Below are 21651 nucleotides of genomic sequence, written 5' to 3' on the forward strand. Positions count from 1 at the left end.
ACAATACACGCTTAAAGGCACTGCAGTGGTCTGTTGTGTTTTTGTACCCCAGAGTTTGGGCCTAATGGTTCAGTCCTAGGTGATATCATACAAGCACAAAAAAGCAAACCGACAGCCTGCGCACTGCTCTTCAGAAGCTAAACTGGCACTGTACTGGCTAGTGTGTTCTGTTCTGTGCCAACATCACAATGAAAACAAGCATTGGCATAGCCAATAGGTCTCGCCTTTGGGACCTTATAAGTGTTTAGTTGTCCAGCACAATGTCCTTGATGCAATAACATCAAGTGTAACATGGCTAAACACTTATAAGGTCTCAAAGGCGAGACCATTTGGCTATGCCAATGCTTGTTTTTTATTACTCCTGGACATTATTCTTGTCTCCAGAGCATTGTTATCTATTCATTGACTGTACGGAACTTTGGTCCAGAAAATACTTAGTACCCTTGGTCCCTATTGATTCTTGGGTTCCCTTGCACTTTTTAACCACTGATGTCATATGGCAGTTTCAACCCAGAGGAAGCCGCAGAGAGAGGCGGAGTCACAGCTCAAGGTGCACCTGTCAGGAGGGCACTGTTTGCAGAAGTCAACAGAGAGGAGAGAGGCTGCCTTTGATCTGCCTGGCCATCTCTAACAGGTTAACACTGGATCACATCTACAACTGTTCTGCGCATGCACGCTTCAAAAAAGCGACAAAGCAAAGAGGCCCTGGCAGACAAACAAACATACGTGAAAAAGCAACGATTCCAGTTCATTCGAACTTTAAGGAAAGATTGGAGGCACAAAGATGGGTTACAGAGCAAACCAGCCAACTGTCGAAGTGGGTGGGCCCAGTGCCCCAAGCTCTATGAGCAGAATCAAAACCTGAATGACACTTGGACAGACCAATGGATGTAAATACAGGGCATACAGAAGGCTCTCAGGGCATGTGTATTACTTTTGGTAATAGTTTAACCATGACGCAGGCAAGAGAGCCAATGCTGTTTCTGAGCCAAACCTAAAAAAATCCTAAACCTTCATACCAATCTAGCCAATGTTTACATTTATTATTTCTGGGGTTTAAAATGAAATACATTCACAGGGAAATCCCAGTCAGATTAACGTTTCATGAAAGAAAAGTGCAGGATGTATTTATAGATGAGGAAATGTATGAAGAGCTTGCAAACATCCAGCAAAAAACTATATGTAGGCCCACACAGCTTGAGCAAACACATCTAAGGTACAGAGAGAAGAAGGAGCGAGAGTGGCGTAAAGAAAGGAGGAAGGAAGGAAGAGAGAGAGGGGCGTAAAGAAAGGAGGAAGGAAGAGGGGTAGAGAGAGGGGGACTGAGGAAGAAGAGAAAAGGAGAGTTTGATAGGGTTACTAGGAGGGAAAGAGAAGGCGGTAATTTGAAAGAACAAACAGATGGAGAGAGAGACAAAAGTACAGAAAAAGAGCAAGAGAAACGAGATAGAGAGTGGTCAGAGGGACAGAACCAGAGAGGGGAAGAAATAGGGAGCAAGGAGTGGAAGAAAATGGAGCGAGGAATTATAAACAATAAACTAGGGAAAGCGTGCACTGACAGCTGGTGGTGTTTGTCCTTGGTGAAAGCGTGCACTGACGGCTGGTGGTGTTTGTGCCGGGAGAAAGCGTGCACACTCACACACTGCTGGCCCTGGACACCCACATACTGATCACCCTGCATACTCACATACTGATCACCCTGCATACTCAAACACTGCTCACCCTGCACACTTACACACTGCTGACCCTGGACACTCACATACTGATCACTCTGCATACTCACACACTGCTCACCCTGCATACTCACACACTGCTCACCCTGCACACTCACACTCTGCTCACTCTGCACACTAACACACTGCTGGCCCTGGACACCCACATACTGATCATCCTGCATACTCACATACTGATCACCCTGTACACTCAAACACTGCTCACCCTGCATACTCACACACTGCTGGCCCTGGACACCCACATACTGATCACCCTGCATACTCACACACTGCTCACCCTTCACACTCACACACTGCTGACCCTGGACACCCACATACTGATTATCCTGCATACTCACACATTGCTGGCCCTGCACACTTACACACTATGGCCCTGGACACCCACATACTACTCACCCTGCATAAGCACACCCTACTCACCCTGCACACTCACACACTGCTCACTCTGCATACTCACACACTACTCACCCTGCACACACTGCTCACCCTGCATACTCACACACTGCTCACCCTGCACACTCACACACTGCTGGCCCTGGACACCCACATACTGATCATCCTGCATACTCACATACTGCTCACCCTGCATACTCACACACTGCTCACCCTGCACACTCACACACTGCTGACCCTAGACAGCCACATACTGATCACCCTGCATACTGACATATTGATCACCCTACATACTCACCCTCTGCTCACCCTGCATACTCACACAATGCTCACCCTGCGCAATCACACACTGCTGGCCCTGGACACCCACACACTGCTCACCCTGCATACTCACACACTGCTCACCCTGCACACTCACACACTGCTCACCCTGCATACTTACACACTGCTCACCCTGCATACTCACACACTGCTCACCCTGCACATTCACACACTGCTCGCCCTGCATACTCATACACTGCTCACCCTGCATACTCACGCACTGCTCACCCTGCACACTCACACACTGCTCACCCTGCATACTTACACACTGCTCACCCTGCATACTCACACACTGCTCACCCTGCACATTCACACACTGCTCGCCCTGCATACTCATACACTGCTCACCCTGCATACTCACGCACTGCTCACCCTGCATACTCACGCACTGCTCACCCTGCATACTCACGCACTGCTCACCCTGCATACTCATACACTGCTCATCCTGCACACTCACACACTGTTCACCCTGCATTTTGTATTCCATGTCTACTCCCGACTGGTTCCCTCCCCCAGAAGGCAGTATGTTAATCTGAAAAAAACTACTTTGGAGGCCCCCCCTCCGTTTCCTGTGAACACCCCGTGCCGCGTATGCTGTTCGTTGATGTGGACTCGTCCTATGTGTGTGGGAAGTTGTAGCACACCCAGGGAGGGCGCTGAATAGGTGCCAGAGCCGCTCGTCGCTCAGTCCACCCGGGACCGCTTTAGCTGCCTGTTGCCGGGTTTAAATGGGCCAAGTTAGGAGAAGCGACAGGAGAGCCGGCAAAGCCTGCGAATGTGACTCATGATGGTCTGAGCCCCAACGCCAAGGGAACCCAACTTCACACATACCCCCCACCCCCAATGGCAACACTCCTCCACAGGAATCATTAACACCTGGGTGGATCACTGACATAATGTAGAATGCCAAAATATCGACCTTCCAAAATATCGAGGTAAAAATATAGAATGCCAAAATATCGACCTCCTATCTCCAAACAGGTAAGTACAAAAATATTGAATCAAAAATATCGATGTAAAAAATATAGTTAGTCAAAAAATCGCATTTTTTAAAATGCTTTAAATTAATTAAAAATTAATGAAATAATAAATATAATGAACTTAAACATACTTAAATAACCTTAAAATTAATAAATAATTAATGTAAGTAAACTATACAAATTGATTTAATACATATATATATATATATATAAACGTAATATTAATAAAAAACATAACAATATTTTTACCGTAGGATATAGCGGAAAGGGTAAAATTTACTAAAACCACTCCAGTGAGTGCAACAGTAGGGAAAGCGTTGGATAGCGTAGGGGTAAAAAATACTATTCCAACTCCAGAGAGTGCAACAGTAGGGAAAGCGCTGGATAGCGTAGGGGTAAAAATTACTATTCCCACTCCAGAGAGTGCAACAGTAGGGAAAGCGCTGGATAGAGTAGGGGTAAAAATTACTATTCCCACTCCAGAGAGTGCAACAGTAAGGAAAGCGTTGGATAGTGTAGAGGTAAAAATTACTATTCCCACTCTAGAGAGTGCAAAAGTAGGGAAAGCATTAGATAGCGTAGGGGTAAAAATTACTATTCCCACTCCAGAGAGTGCAACACTATGGAAATCGGTGGATAGCGTAGGGGTAAAAATTCCTATTCCCACTCCAGAGAGTGCAACAGTAGGGGAAGCGTTGGATACCGTAGGGGTTAAAATTACTATTCCATCTCCAGAGAGTGCAACAGTAGGGAAAGCGCTGGATAGACTAGGGGTAAAAATTACTATTCCCACTCCAGAGAGTGCAACAGTAAGGAAAGCGTTGGATAGTGTAGAGGTAAAAATTACTATTCCCACTCTAGAGAGTGCAACAGTAGGGAAAGCGTTGGACAGCGTAGGGGTAAAAATTACTATTCCCACTCCAGAGAGTGCAACACTATGGAAATCGGTGGATAGCGTAGGGGTATTAATTACTATTCCCACTCCAGAGAGTGCATCAGTAGGGAAAGCGTTGGATAGCGTGGGGGTAAAAATTACTATTCCCACTCCAGAGAGTGCAATAGTAGGGAAAGCGTTGGATAGCGTAGAGGTAAAAATTACTATTCCCACTCCAGAGAGTGCAACAGTAGGGAAAGCGTTGGATAGCGTAGAGGTAAGAATTACTATTCCCACTCCAGAGAGTGCAACAGAAGGGAAAGTGTTGGATAGCGTAGGGGTAAAAATTACTATTCCCACTCCAGAGAGTGCAACATTAGGGAAAACGTTGGATAGCGTAGGGGTAAAAATTACTATTCCCACTCCAGAGAGTGCAACAGTAGGGAAAGCTTTGGATAGTGTAGGGGTAAAAATTACTATTCCCACTCCAGAGAGTGCAACAGTAGTAGGGAAAGCGTTGGATAGCATAGGGGTAAAAATTACTATTCCAACTCCAGAGAGTGCAACAGTAGGGAAAGCGTTGGATAGTGTAGGGGTAAAAATTACTATTCCATCTCCAGAGAGTGCAACAGTAGGGAAAGCGCTGGATAGAGTAGGGGTAAAAATTACTATTCCCACTCCAGAGAGTGCAACAGTAAGGAAAGCGTTGGATAGCGTAGAGGTAAAAATTACTATCCCCACTCCAGAGAGTGCAACAGTAGGGAAAGCGTTGGATAGCGTAGGGGTAAAAATCACTATTCCCACTCCGGAGAGTGCAATAGTAGGGAAAGCCTTGGATAGCGTAGGGGTAAAAATTACTATTCCCTTTCCAGAGAGTGCAACAGTAGGGAAAGCGTTGGAATGGTGTCGGGATAAAAATTACTATTCCCACTCCAGTGAGTGCAACAGTAGGGAAATTAAATACTTCATATATAAATAAAAATAAAATAAATAATAATACCAATTACAAATTAATTAAAATACTTAACACTGTGCGACTTCTTAAAAGCAATGCATCATCACTTTGACAAGTGAAAATTCGCACTTAGGGTTCCAAATTTACCGAGTGGTTGAACCACTCGGTAAATTTGGAAAAAGTGTTTAAAATGCTTAAAATGTTTTTTTTCAACATTCATGTTACGGACACACATGTCCTTAGGACATGTGTGTGTGCAACATGATGCGAAAAATAAATTTCAGGGGTGCATGGGGGGGTCCTTTGGACCCCCCCCTGCACCCATGAAATTTTCTAAGTGCCACTCGCAATTTGCATTGACTCCTATGGGCCTTTTGGCCCATAGGAATCAATGGAAATTGCGAAAATTAACTTAAGAATTCGGTATTTCTTTGGGATTCGGTAAAAAATGCGATTTTTACCGAATCACAAAGAAATACCGAAAAAAATGATGCATAGCATTTTGCATTTCCTAAATAGCGATTCCTTAATTTTCGCTATTTAAGAAATGCAAAATCCTACATTGATGCATGTGGGCCAATATAAATAAAATTAACATAATTATCAATTCATAACTTAATTAAAATTAATTACCCAATATATTTTAATTAATTACCAATTAATAATTAATTAACAATTATTTCACAATAAATACAAATAAATAAATTAACATACTTAATTATTTATAATTAAATAACTTCCCACCCTATTACCCTATAAACCCACAACCTGCTACTGAAAATAAATTACTAAAATTAACATATTTATCAATTAATCTATTCATTTTAATTAATTACCAATTATATTTTAATTAATTACCAATTAATAAATAATTCAAAATAAATACCAATAAATAAAATAACATATTTAATTAATTATAATTAAATTACTTCGCACCGTATTCCCCTATAATCCCACAACCCGCTACAGAAAATAAATTACTACAATTACCATAATTATCAATTAATCAATTAATAAAAAATAATTACCAATTATATTTTAATTAATTACCAATAATAATTAATTAACAAATAATTCAAAATAAATACCAATAAATAAATTAACATATTTAATTAATTATAATAAAATTACTTCCCACCCTATTCCCCTATAAACCCACAACCCGCTACAGAATTATATTACGTAAAAATGAAATACCATAAAATTAATTAATTAATATAAATAATAAAATAAATGTACACTTTTCAAACATATACTAACATAAAAAACACTTTAAAAATGTATATTAACTTACTTACCTCAAATTCTATATTTTTGTAGTCGATATTCTGTCCATTCTATATTTTTGTGGTCTATATTCTGTCCATTCTATATTTTTGTAGTCTATATTCTGTCCATTCGATATTATGTCCATTCTATATTTTTTTATTCGATATTAATGCTATCCTATTCGATATTTTTGTAGTCTATATTCTGTCCAGTCAATATTGTGTCCATTCTTTATTTTTTAAACGATATTAATGCAAATCAATAACAAAAACTCGGTATTTTGACTGTATACTCACCTGGGTCCCAGGCACAGGAGGAGATCTGGCCAGAAGGGGAGGGGCAGGAAACACAGAAGAGAGAAAAGAGAGCGCGACAGAGCGTGGCGAGAAGACGCCGGGCAGAGAGCATGTGCAAAATTTCTCAGATGAGAGAGTAAAGGGGACAGTGGAGGAGTGAGGGGGTAGGGGACGGGTGGAATACAAGGGGGAGGTGTGTGCAGGTGAAGACCCGGGGCCGAAGGGCACTGCAACCCGCGTAACAGGGCAGGGGCAGAAGGAGGGGGCACGGGGTGCCAGAGCCAGACCTGGAGGCAGCGAGAGGTCAATTCTCCTCGATCAATAGCAGCCTGTGCGGCAGCGACAGGATGTCTGCTCTAGAGGTGGCGGGGGAGCGCCTGCTCCTTCTGCCGGGGGTGGTGAGGCTCAGCCCGAGGGACACTGGGCGACAGCTGTGCCGGCCGGTGAGCAGGGCTGCCGAGTCTGGGCGCCGGGAGCCGACTTCAAGGACCCGGCTGCAGGAGCCCGGGGACGCATGGAGCCGTCCACAGGAGCACTCCACGGGGACCCGGCGCAGAGGCACGAGCAACAAGCGGCAAAGGAGTGTAGTACAGGAGCAGATGGAACAGGGTGCAGACGGAGCTGGAAGCCTGATGGAGGGGAAGGATAAGTAGGGCGAGGAGCCCACTGCTGACTCCCCGGACAAAACACGGGTCAGTTAACCAGATATAGGACACAGCGTCACAAAATGGGTCACATACCCTATTTTTTCTTTGCGCAAAGCCAATTTGAACATGGAGAAGAGGCGCTGACAGGGAGAGCTGCGCCGTGAAATGGATAAAGAAAAATGAGAAGCTGGAGAGTGGTGCGCGCGCGCCACTGCCAGCATATGTCTTCAATTACCGCGGCCCTGACGGCCGCATTAATTGAAGATATATGGCCTATGGTGCGCGTAACAGACACCAATAGGCCATGGGCGGAGCTGTACGACCGCCCATGGCCTATTGCGTGTTCTGTTTTAAAGACGCACGCATGGGAAGGCCAATGAAAATGGACCTAGGAAATAACACGCACGAGCTGCGTGGAATTTCCAGGTCCATTTTCAAAACGCCGAGAAAAGGACTTGCGCTGCGCGACACTGCATGCGCAGTGTACGCTAGGCCCGCGGCCTAAAAAGGATGGTTGACAGCCCCATGCTCTCAACCTTGTGGCCCAGCAAAATCGCGTTCCAACATTCCTCGCTGCAGGCGCTCCTCTCCCACTGTGTGCACCTGGTTATTCCCAACCATAGCGCTAACTCATTGTTGGCTCTGCTTCAAGGCCACAACCCTAGTCATTTGGCCCTCTGACGTGTGGCCTTATGTATGCCTTGTCATCCACAAGCCACATTGCATCCTAACCCAAAAGAGCTTCAAGGCTCAACATCACTCGCAATCTGCCCAATTCAGGTCAGATGACACAAGTGAGAGGCTGTGTTTTCTGCTCTCTCTACACCAGGCAGGCGTGACCTCAATGCGCAGTCAGAAGTAGAACAATATAATCACATGTTGGGGCAGCCACCAGCTTGTAGGCCTTGTTACAAAAATTGCTCTTTTCCTCAGCAAGGCCTGCACATCAAACACAGACTGCCTCTATAGGAAGGGGTGAATGGGCTGCAAGTCATCAGTTTAGTACCTCATACACTATATTATTTATAATCCCTTTAACTTTCCAGAGCTTTCAACATGGAAAGGGCATCAAGTAAACCTACAAATTATTTGAGCCAATCAATTTAGGCACCAAGACACCTAATCGTCCCAAATCACCATCCAAGTTGCCTCTAAGCCACTAATGCAGGTACTGCAGAAGGTTTCCCAACTCCAGTAAATTTCCAGCTGTAGGCAAGAAATGTTCAGTGTGTGGCACACTGAATTGCTATGCAAAGAATGCCAATCCTCTCACCAGTCGAGACTGACCAGAAAGATGAGAGTCAGTGCCATGCCAACCTCATCTGATGCTCCAGCCGACAAGATGAATGATGATGAGGAGTGAGAAGAGAAAGTACATGTTGTGTACGTCAGCAAGCAGGACACTATCCAACATGCAGTTGATTCCACTGCCGAATCCTAGTGGGAGGCCGACTGGTGAATCCCCTCATCGACCCTGGTGCATGCATTAACATTGGGTCAAGGACAACATTTAACTCACTGATGACTCAGTCACACTTGCAACCAACCAAAATATAATTCAAACCTAAGGGCATTAGATCTTGCTGCCCCTGACCGGGGTATTTAAAACTGAACTCACCAAAGAGAAGACATCTATTTTTTTTTTTTTGTCTTTTTAAACCTTTATTTGGAGACAAGCAAGGACAAAGGAAGTGCATACACAATACATACAGTCACATATGGCCATTACAATGGTGCGTCAGACTCGAAAAATGAGATAAAAGCAAGTACAGGGTAGCATATCAGTCAATACACATAGCCACATCGAAATGTACAATGCATATAAGAAAGAAATGATCCAGCATGCACAGACAAGCTAATAAGATAATACAGTATGGACACACTCTAGTAGCGCATAGAAAATAAAACAAAGGAGACTAAGATAGAAGGGCCAAGAAAAAAAAAAAAAAAAACCTGACAGGGGTACGATCTCAATTTCTAACCATCCAGTTGTCATAAGAGGAACCACAGCCCCCGAAAGCTCGCAGTAAGAGGAAGCAGCCCAGACTCTCCCCCGATACTTGAGGATTAGCAGGTGTAAGATGAAATCCCAGCCCACCATGCTGCCGTCAACCAACCCCTACACGGTCCCCATGTTCAGAATCAGAATCCTGCACAGCTCTAGTTAGGAGGTACACCTGGAGCGGACTCCAAAAGTCCTTCGGTCTGCATCTGACAGGCATCAATTCAGAGTAGATATTATATTGGTCCTGACAGTATATGAGGTCAGTCAACCAATCCTGGAAGCGAGGTACCCTGCCACGACCCCAGCAACAAGCAACCCTACGCTTAGCCAGCAGCAGGGCCACGTCGACAAATCTACGGTGAGAGGCAGGCACGTCCTTAGAATAGCCCAGCAACATCACCAACGGGTCAAATGTCACCCCATCCTCCGCCATAATCTGCAGGGCTTCATGGACCTGAGTCCAATAGTCCAGCACCCCCGCACAACTCCAAGCCAAGTGGAGAAAGTCAGCCCCTTCTGCACGACACCTAGCGCATCTGTCATCCTCCGCTAAATGAAACCGAAGTTTCCTCGCCGGGGTGTAATAGTACCTCTGAACAAATTTATAGTGGATAATTTTAAGGCGACAACTGGAGGAAACATTGGCCGTGAGTCCACAGCAGTACTTCCATTGCTCGTCGGTAATAGGGGCTCCCAACTCAGCAACCCACTGCTCGCGCACCCGATTGGCCGGGACCGAACGCTGTCTGCGAATAGCTCCGTATAATTTCGACACCAGGTGTCGCCCATCTGAAACCAACAGCAGGTGGAGGGGGAGGGTAACCCCCGGCTCCGAAGGGAAATCTGGTAGCAAAGCACGCATGCCCTGCCGCAAGCGGACAAAGTAGAACAGTTCCAAAGGGGAGCAGGCAGCTACTCCGAAGAAATGAGCCTGCGTACGGAAGGCACCGTCATGAAACAAGTCTCCCCACGTGAGGATACCGAGCCGCCTACACATTCGTTGAAACCCCGTTTCCAGCAACAGAGACAAATCAGGATGATAAGACAGAGGCAGGGCCGGCGAATAAAGAAAGGAGACGCCCAGCAATTGAGCCACCCGTTTCCAAGCATCCACCGTGCACGTCAACGTCGTGCGAGGCGTTTCCACATCTGACACCTTACCCAATACCATCCCCTCCAGTGGGAGAGGGTGGGCAACCCAATGTTCAGCAGCAATTTGGGGCATAAACGGCGTGGGGCGCATCCAGTGATAAGCGTACTGCGTCTGAGCACTAAGATAATAAAGCTCAAAGTCAGGGACGTCGAATCCGCCATCAGAATAGGGTAATGTAAGGGTAGCCCAAGCCACCCGCGGCTGCTTGCCCCCCCAGAACAATCGTATGAGCTCAGATCGAAGTCTGCGAAAAAAATAAGCACCAGGATGGTACGGAAGGTTTTGAAAGAGGTACAGAAAGCGGGGCAAAACCACCATCTTGATAAGTGACGCCCTACCGGCCATGGAGAGAGGCAAGGACATCCATCTAGTGACATCATCTGCAAGTTTAGTAATAGCCACACCATAATTAAGCCAAACCGTTTCTTCTCTATCCAATGACACGACAATGCCGAGATACCGCAGCTCCGAATCACACCATTCCAGAGGGTAATCAAGGGGAAACCTAGCTACAGCAGCAGTGAGGGGGAAAAGTTGAGACTTCCGCCAGTTGATATGGACACCGGAGACACCCCCAAAAGCGACCAACTCTCACAAGAGCGAATTAAGGTTGTTCTCAGGGTCTTTAACATAAAGTGTAACATCGTCAGCGTATAAAGAGATACCGACCTGCCGCTGAAGACAATTAAAGGCGCTCTGCTGGTGAAGCTGACGAATCCTGCAGGCCAGCGGCTCAATGGCAATGGCAAACAAGAGGGGCGAGAGGGGGCATCCCTGTCGGGTCCCCCTTGTGAGAGGGAACAAGGGGGACAGCATCCCATTCACCACCACCCTCGCCATCGGATCAGTATATAAGAGCTTAACCCATGAGATGAAGATCCGGGGGAAGCCCATCCGACAAAGAACATCAATAAGATAGCCCCACTCAACGGAGTCAAACGCCTTAGTGGCATCAAGAAAGATGGCGGCAACCGGGATATCAGGCGCGATGGTCGACACAAGCGAAAACAAGGTGCGAAGATTGTGGGAGGTAGCACGGCCGGGCACAAACCCCGACTGATCAGGAAGTACAATAACGGGCATGAGCTCGGCAAGTCTCACTGCCAAGACTTTCGCGAGAATTTTGACATCGCAGTTGAGCAATGAGAGGGGCCTATAGGAACCCACATCCAACGGGTCCTTCCCCGGCTTGAGCAGCGACGTAATGGCGACCTCACGCATGGAGCACGGCAGACGCCCCTCCTCCAGGGACTCCTCAAAAACCTCGCGGAGAACAGGGGCCATGGTGTCCACGTAACACTTATAAAATTCAGCAGGAAGGCCATCCAGACCGGCGGCCTTCCCATTATTCAAAGACATGATGGCATTCCTGACCTCCTCCACCTCTAGGGGCCTACCTAAGAACGCTCGATGATCATCCGATAACCAACAGAGTGCCAGCTCATCAAGAAATCCGCCATACCGTGTCTCACCAGTCTGCTGTGTCGTGTAAAGGTGTGCGTAATGGTCAATAAAGGTTCGCTGAATCTCCGCAGTGTCCCGACAGCGAGTGCCATCCGGCGACACCAATTCCAACACGTCCGACCCATGCCTCGGATGTCTAGTAAGGGCAGCGAGGACCTTACCAGGCCGCTCCCCCTCACAGTATCGCCTCGCCGTCCAGTACTTTCCCCTATGTTTAGCCTCTCTAGCAGCCTCCTCTTCATACTCGGAGAGTTTAGTACGGAACTGGGCCAGAAGATCGGGATCAGAGTCAACCTGCATCCTGCGTTCTAAGTCTCGCAAGTCAGCTTCCAAGCCCTCGAGGGACCGAACAATCAGTTTAAGCATTCCACAACTTTTAGAAATAGTGACTCCCCGGATCGTAACCTTGAACGCTTCCCATATAACCTCGACGCTGTCAACAGAGCCCTTGTTTCTAGGGAAGAACGCCTCTACCTCCTCGCCAAGCTCCTCCTTGAACACCGGGTCAAGCAAAGCAGTCGGAAAAAGGCGCCAAGGCGGGCGCGGCCTATGCAGCCCGGGGACGGATAGAGCAACCTTCACCGGACAGTGATCAGAATACGTACGAGCCAGATGTGTAGCCTCCCGCAGGCCAGCTACCAACCCTCTAGAGAGAAACACATAGTCCAGTCTCGCCCATGAACGAGCATGTGTAGTGTAATGAGTACCCTCCTTAGTGGCAGGGTGGGTGTACCTCCAGCTGTCGATCAGCCCAGCCTCCTCCACAATCCCACGCAGTACTTCTCTAGCTTGCACATTATACTGAGGACTCCCTTCCGATCTATCCGACTGGGCATGAAATGCAAAATTGAAATCCCCCCCCCACACAATGTAAGTGGCATCCACAGCAAGAACATGACCCCACAATGTAACGAAAAAGGTTGGCGTATCGACATTAGGAGCATAGCAATTAACAAACAGTACAGTGTTCTGCCCAAGCCGCCCCCACAGTAGTACATAGCGCCCCTCAGGGTCCCCCAAAGATCCCAGTTCTTGAAATGCGAGTGATCTTTTAACAAGGATGACAACCCCGCGAGCATAAGAAGAATAGGAAGCAAACATCCTGGCCGCAGCCCACCTCCCACCAAAGCTGGGGGAAGGAGCGGGGCGCAAATGCGTCTCCTGGAGGAGGGCAACATGAATAGCATGCCTGTCCAAATACTGGATCACACTACGACATTTCCTGGCATCATTAAGTCCCCGTACATTCCAGGACAAAATCGATATCTGATCTATAACAGCAGTCGACATTAGCCAGTTTCCGGGCCCCGCAGGACCCAATAAGCATATACAGAACATCCAACTCCCAGCAACAGCCAGCGACAGGACCACACCCTAGGGAGCAGTCGTCCCCCCGCATACACTCCACACACATCCCAGCCATCTCCAAACCAAGCAACCAGAACCACAGCAACCCCCCCCCAGCTGAACCATCCATGCAACAAGCACTCAGAACACACTACGCACAGCACGCAGCCAATCCAGCTCATACGGCCCACACCCCGCACACGCGTTCCTCGTGCAAAGCGCTCTCCGCCACGCGGCTGCCAAAGATGGCGGCCGTTCCAAACGGGCCCATGGCGGACGGGGGCAAGGGCCCCAGGATCAATTCCGCCGAGAAGATAAATGGACCAGCCGAGGCAGCGGGCACGGAGCCGCGCCTGTGCACACAGACAATAGCAGCAATCCATACACTGACCCATGAGGCCTGGGCAAGCAAGTGTGGTCAGCTTCATCCCCACCCCACCCACCCACCTGATGACACCCCAACTATCAGGCCATGCGCACACACACATCCAGTCAACCAGCAAAGGACTAGAATCCAAACCAAAGGTACAAGTGGGGCACACCCTCCGGGGAACCTTCTAGAGGTGCACGATACCACTCCCTCACACCACACCAGTGTCCGAGCCAACGAGTATCAAACGGCCCCAGGCGCAGCGCGGGGGGGTGGGTGCCCAGAGCGCGACACCAGATAGCACCATCCTGCGGTTCCACACCGACCCCACAAAACAATACGTACACTCTCACCTCAGGAAAGACATGACCCCCGCACCAACAAAAGTAAAAGCGGATAGCAGTTAGGCCACCAATGCGGACAAGGAAGTCCGTAGAAGTCAGTGTAAAAGGCAAACGTCCAGAATGTTCCAACACCAGCAAAAGAGAAACAAAGACCAAAGTCACCACAATCAGGCGACCTCCTCCTCAGCCGCCGAATGTTCATCCTCAGGGTCTCGATCGCCTCTCCGATCTGCAGCCGCTCGTTCGCGCTGGAGGCGCTTTGCAAAATCCTCAGCATGCTGTGGGTTGGTGAAAAAATTTTGCTTAGCCTGGTGCGTCACTCTAAGTTTGGCAGGGTAAAGCAAAGCGTAGTCTACTTGTAGATCCCGAAGTTTCTTTTTCACCCCCAGGAACTTACGACGCTGGTCCTGCACCATCGGCGTGAAGTCGGGGTACATGGTGAAAGACACCCCATCGAAGGAGAGGGCCCGATTAGTGCGGGCAGCCTGGAGGGCAGCGTCTCGGTCACGATAGTTTAAAAGGCGCGCGATGATGGGGCGCGGCGCGGCCCCAGAGGCCGGCCGAGGTCCAAGTGACCGATGCGCTCTCTCAACGATGAACTGGGATGAGAATGCTTCCGCCCCAATGGCGCCCACCAGTAGTCTCTCCACATAAGTTTCCATTTTACCCACATTTGTGGACTCCGGCACACCTACAATGCGAACGTTGTTGCGCCTACTCCTCGCCTCCAACTCCTCATTCTTAGCGGCAATTACACGCAAGATATTGTCCATTCTCGCCAGTTGGGTGGTATAGGTGGCTGCCGTGTCGTCGTGGTCCGAAATGCGCTGTTCCGCCGTTGTCAGGCGCTCCTCATGCACGTCCAGCTTCTGGATGACCGCATCCTTGCGCGACGATATCTTGTCCACCTTGTCCACTATCGTGGCAAACCCCTGCCTCATCTCCTGCATCATCTGGGTAAAGTCCGGTGGTGGTGGCTGCGGCACACTATCAGCGACAGACGGGGGGGGGGAGACCGTGAAGTCCCAGCATCCTGGAGCAACCGCGTTCCCCTCCTAGCGCATCCAGAGTCAAAGGACAACTTGGATTGTTTAGTGTCCGGCTTCCCCATAATGGTGTGCTAGTAGTGCAGCAGGGGGACCAGAGCACATAGGAGTTAGGATGTAGGCCGGACAAAGGGCACGGACAAAAACCGAACCGTGGGGGCACGAGCAGGCCAGCGCGCCCCGCCACTCCCAGCGGCGAACAAATGGCCGTCTCCACTCCCAGACCCAAGGGGCGATCCCCCAGACGACCAGAAGGAGATCCGCTGTGTCTCCGTGAGCAATGGTATCTGGGCAGGCAGATGCAGGAGCCAAGAAATCAGTCCAATGGCAAAGAAGAATCAAACGGCCTGCCCGGCCAGCGAGCGGACCCGGTGGAGAGGGGCAGATCAGGGCCTACACCCCACGTGCAGAGCCACGGGCTGGCATGGATGATGACGCCGGGCCAAGGGACACCAGGCCTCCAGAGCGCAAGTCGGGGAAACTTGGAATCCTCGTAACTTCGGCCAGCAACCTCCGAATGGCCCAGGAGTTGGACCGTGGGTGGTCAGTCGATATCCCAGTAGATCTATAGGGTCAGATCAGGGCGCATCAATGGTAATCAGGATCCCTAGGCGGATAATAGCTCCGGGCAGCAGGAGCCTCACGACAGTGCGGCCATTCTGCAGTGCGCCCTCTAGCGCCCCCCAGAAGACATCTATGTCACTTGAGCAGCAAGGATGCTCCTAAACTGCCAAACAGATGAAGGACTTTACCTAATCCAATTTGCATACAGTGTAACTACTGCTAAGTCAGATAACCGACTCCATGAAATCTCGAAAGCAAGAATATAGGGAAAGGGGCACTTGTTGCCTATGTCAGCCGACCCTTGACCCCTACAGAACAGCGATATTCCAAGATAAAACGTAGGGCAATCATAATCCACTGGGATGCAGGCCCTTCCAACTTTACGTATGAGAGCACCGCTGCACAGTCTGCAAGTACCACAAGCCCCTAGTCCCTCTGTTTCAGGGGTCCATTTTCAAGCCTCCTCAGTGATGAGAAGTGGATACTTCAGCTACAAGAGTATGCCTTCTCAGTAGTCTACAGATCTGGCTCGCAAAATCCAGTAGATACTTATCTAGGCCCCCTTAACCCTTGCAGTTGGCAAAAATGTATAAAATATTGTACAGAAAGGTCTAGTGACTCTCTTTCTGCTTCTTTATCTACTATTCTTTTCATTCTTACCCTTGCCCAGCAGAGCTTGCCTTGAGTACTCTCAAGGATTATCTTTCTGCTCTGTCCGCTTTCCTGCGGCTGCCGGATCAACCCTCTTTCTTCAAGTCCCCTATCGTAAAAAAGTTCTTAAAAGGGCTTGCACATATGTTTCCACCTATGCCCTTTGTCATGCCGCAGTAGAACCTAATTTGCTCCTGACATTTCTCACCCGAGCTCTCTTTGAGCCATTAAATAACTCTCCCCTCCGGCTAATTACCATCAAGACAGCCTTTCTAGTGGGAATAACATCTGCCCGGAGGGTGATGAATTGCAGACTTTGTCTAGTAAGCCTCTCTACTTGATGACTTTTGTTGAAAAGGTGGTGCTTCATTCTTGCCAAAAGTGGTGACCTCATTTCATCTGGGTCAACTGATCATACTGCCCACCTTTTTTGCTCCTCTTCAACTTTCTAAGGAAGAGGAGTGTCTCCATCGTCTGGACCCAAAAAGAGAGTTGTTGTTCTACCTTGAACGCACAAAAGAGTTCTGGGTGGACGAACAACACTTTGTGTGTTTCATGGAAGCTAAAAAAGGTCAGGCAGTGCAGAAATAGACCATTTCTCGCTGGGTCATTCTCTGCATTAAAATCTGCTACGCCTTGGCTAAGAAGCAGCCCCCCAAAGGTTTAAGAGGTCATCCCATCAGGGGGAAGCCTGCAACCTCGGCGTTGGCTCAGGGTGTCCCAGTCCTAGACACCTGCCAGGAAGCAATGTGGGTGTCTCTGCACACATCTGCCAAGCGCTTCTGTGGGAAAACGGGATCTGCTTTCATGGTTTTTGCTCTGTGTCAGTATGTTTTTTGACCTAGTCTGACTGGGATCCTGATAATCAGGACCCCAGTCAGTGTACTTTCTCCCTAAATAGACCATTATAAGTACTCTTGTACATCCGCTATTGGATACTGGTGTACCCTTGTAAGTCCCTAGTATATGGTACAAAGGTACACAGGGCATAGGTACACAAGGGATTTCCCCAGGGTCTGCAGCAGGTATTGTACAACCCATTGGAGTCCACTCACGCAGCACACAAAGGAATGGTGAAGACGGGAGAACAGACTCTGCAATACACTGTGGTTCTGCTACTATATGGCCTGGCAAGTTAGTGAAAATGTGCAGAGTAGCTATGATCCCCCAGCACCAATCATCACTGAAGTAGCTAAAGGTGACAAACTGCTGTCCGCAAGATAGCAGTGAGCATGAACGATTCATGAGGTCACTCAAAGTAATACAGATAACTCTGGCTGATAAGCGTTAATCAAGCCTTCATGTGGAGAACCTGGTGTTAGTCAGAGACAGGCACCCAGGGGGGAAGTGCAGGCTTCCATATGAATTGACCCCATGGTGAATCTTCCAAACTACAAGGAACTAGCCCAGAGAAGGTGATAAGGAATGTGCCTTTCTTCTGCAGGTTCCATACACGTTAAGCCCTGAACTCAATGCTGAAGCTTCATGCCAATGAGGACAGTGGCAGCTCCCCTAGATTCTGCCAACCCAGCTGTTCACTTAGGGCCTGATTTAGAGTTCAGCAGGAGCGTTACTCCATCATAAACGTGATAAACCATCCGTTGTATTACAAGTGCGGATGGGATCCCAATCACAAATGTAAGATGGACTAACCATTCTGCCAAACTCTACATCAGGCCTTAATTCCTAGTGAGACATGACATTACGAACCTAGTCCCGGTAATGACTGCTCAGCAAGAACTCCAGTGCTCGATGCAACTCTGGATGGTGGTTGGGTGGGGGGGTCTCGAACAGTGATGGAACCTCACACAACTGCGATCAGACCATCCCACATACCATCTCCTAGCCAAGCCGATCCCCTCTCTGCTTTATAAAGACTAGGAGCAGTAGTATACCAGGGGAAAAGCATACTGCATTTACCATAGCATGCCGATATTGGTGCATTAAACACTGAAATCTGTATGCGATTCCCTATAAACTCATAAAAGGTGTTATTCATCACACTCGACAAAAATCGAATGCCATGGTATCGGGGATTAGTCTGTTTATGGGAGGGAAGTTTCAAGTTTTTACATCAGAAAGTGAAAGATTCCCTTATTGCAATTACATCACACAGGGAGAGAGAGATGTGTGTACTCCACTTCCTTATGCTCCTTCTCCTGCTTTCAATTATGTATGGCAGAGCTTACTTTGAAGTGTGGTCCTGATGGACTTTCTGCCAAAACTGATGCTGGTACTGCTGTCGTGAAAACCCTTGTACATTACATATACTGATGGCCCTTTTTAGGGCGGCCACTCCAATGCCCCAGTCACTTTTATCTGTCAGTCTTCTACATGAACTGTGGCAAACCATACAGGAAACAAATTAAGGGATTTTGCCCGCACGTTGGAAAAAAGCTCTCGGTTTATCAGAGCCTCTGCAGCTAGGTTTCCCATGCTGGCATGGTGGACCTGGCCACCAATGTTTCCTCCCATTCCCAAAGTATCAACCACCATGAAGACGGGACTGCTATGAAAAAACCACCATGGCAGGCCGGCAAATTCTGACATAGAACCAGGTCCAACCTTCGTTAAAAGAGCTCCTACATCAGACCTACATTAGATATAAAAAGTTAGGCGTATACATATGAGTCAATACCCTTCCTGGCTTACATAATAAATTATTTTAGAATTTACATGGAAACAAGATTAAATGGGAGAGTTTAAGAATTGCATTACAAGTTGTAGAAATTTACTCTTTTGGCATTAAAATATTTCAGGTAGGAAGACTATTTCCAGTTACACCTGTGTGCACCTTCACAAATTAATATAAAGCCCTCAAAAGTAGTCTAGCAGCCAACACGCCTTCGCCATCTGGAAACTGCCAATGACTTCCTAAGGGCTATTTCGAGTACAATATAACACACGTCAGTAGAAGATTCCAAAACGTTTTCCATATTACTGTCAGGAAAATATTGTGAGTCCATATTAAGCAGTGGTCATGAGTAAATACGGTGTAGGTATTGTTGAGGTGCCACAAGTATAATGAACAGTAGGCGAGATCGAAGTTCGCCACCTGTTGAATATGTGGTTGAGTGGGTTTGTGATGCTGCAGTGCCACATATCCTGGTGTTGTGGAATTAACTGTAGGAAACACAGAATAGAGAAGACAGCGGTTGTAAAGTATGTTTAATGACTTAAGCATGATTTGTAAGAGCGCTCGCAGGTGTAACTGCAACTGTTTAGACATTGCCCTATTTGACGAGCACATAGGTGGATGCTCCCTACTTTTGCTGAGCACCCGCTTGTGCAATATTTGGACATTAGACAATTTAAAACCTCAGAGAGTATGCCAGTTAAAAAAATAGCCACCAAATTGTTTGTAGCACTAGGTGGAATATTTGTTTTTTTAACACAACTTGTACGTGAATATCATCAAACCAAATTGTATTGCACTAAAACTACACATAATGACCAAAGCTAAATTTCATACCCAACAGCCATCTTTGATCAGCCATTCAATGATATTTATATGACCACCATCTGCTGCTGAATGTAAGGCCATGCAACCTGCTTTATCTCTGGTTTTCCAAGATGCTCCTTTTGACTTAAGATATTGAGCAATTTCCAAGTTCCCGGAATAACAAGCCAACATTAAACTGAAATATAAGTACAAAACACTGCAATGAAGAGACAGTAAATCTTAAAATGTATTAAACTACCTGAGAAAAATGTGGGCAAATCAAAATATGAAACTGTATGTATAACTTATTTCCATTCATTCTTCTTACAAACATTGGGGTGGATCTTCTTTGCAAATTAAAAATCATGTTTTTATTTAGTCGAATATTAAGAGCATTAAGAACATTTTTTATACAGATAAAAGAAAGGTGAATTCATACTTAAGAAAGTGAGCCAGGATGAGGCATAAAAGCATACATTCTTCATATGACAAGTATGAAAAGTAGAACTGTGCATAGAACAGTTATCAACCGAGTTACTATGTTGGCTTTATGGTCTCTTTTCGGCTTTCGGGTCAAATGGAAAGAAGAGGATGATCCTTCATAATTAAGTTTACAATGACTTCTTTTCTCATGCAACCTTATTCAAATGATCCCTCCTAGTTGGAACCCATGCCATTTTATATTTAATTGGGAGACTGGTGAGGCACACAATGATTTTTCATTGAATGTGCTTCCCAGTTGCTCCCCAACAATTCCATCATTTTGTGGATGAGACTGGTGAGGGGTAGTATGCTTTTTTTAATGAATGTGCTTCCCAGTTACTCCCTAACAATTCCAACATTTTGTGGATGAGATGTTAACCCCCTGTTGTGGCTAGCTAACAATATCAAAAGCAAAAAAAGGTTGTCTTCAACAGAAAAATGCAGGTTCCATTTTGGGGCGGGAATGTCCTCTGCATAGTAAATAGCTTTGTACACCAAATGCAATTGAAGCTGGACCAGACTTTTTGTTTGGTCCTCTTAACAGGCTAATGTAGTGTGTGTGTTGTGCCCTAGGCCTTTCAGTGGTAGCTGAAGACCCAAAACCTGTACTGTGGCCTGGAAGGGCACACCAAGTGTTGCCACAGAGCTGGCACAGGACTTTTTCCCATGTCTTGGGGTATCACATAAAGTGACGGTAGCAGTGTAACAAGTGTTTTGGATCTTTAGTATGACTCGACCTGTGTCAAGTGACATCTTGGTCTATTGCCCTTCTTGTGTAAAGTTCTACTTTATTATGGACCCAAAACCTTGCAGTGCCATTTCGGGTGAATGTCAAGTAAATGCATGTGCAGTGGGTGTGCCTATGTATGGTAGTAGAACTCAGTTTGTGGTGATTGTCTGATTAATGGGATCGGCGGGATACATTTTAGATTGGCCTTCATTTAGAATGGCACAAGATGAAGGGTGGATACAGCTCCCTCAGACAGTGTAAGCAAAGTGACTGCATTCCTGTGACAGAAGCAGCGAAGCAAGTCCGGACTGGCCATAGTGGGCACCGGGCAATCCCCCGGTGCGCCGCACGGGTGAGGGCCGGTTTTGGGTCCCATGTAGGCTGTTTTTGTTACAGGGCTGCAAAATCGGCCCTGTAACAAAATCGGCCGAAAACCGGCCCCGGCAAAGTGCTCAACTTGGGGGGGGGGGGGGTGGGGGGGGGGGGCGAGCACTTTGCCAGGGCCGTGTGGTTCCCAGTCCGGCCCTGGACAGAAGGGTGATGACCCAGACACTGAAGTATTACAGGATGAAGAAAGGGCCATC

At 47.3% G+C, this 21651-nt stretch overlaps 1 protein-coding gene across 1 annotated transcript in view; it reads right to left on the minus strand.

The window, feature by feature from the left end:
* FANK1 (fibronectin type III and ankyrin repeat domains 1) overlaps positions 1-21651 on the minus strand; it is a 965446-nt gene that overhangs the window by 314839 nt on the left and 628956 nt on the right. Inside the window, exon 7 of the mRNA XM_086919548.1 lies at positions 19885-20050. Within this exon, the coding sequence (XP_086775674.1) occupies positions 19885-20050 (166 nt within the window). The remainder of the gene's footprint in view (positions 1-19884; positions 20051-21651) is intronic.

Source organism: Lissotriton vulgaris, chromosome 5, assembly GCF_964263255.1.
Source record: "Lissotriton vulgaris chromosome 5, aLisVul1.2, whole genome shotgun sequence".
NCBI lineage: Eukaryota > Metazoa > Chordata > Amphibia > Caudata > Salamandridae > Lissotriton > Lissotriton vulgaris.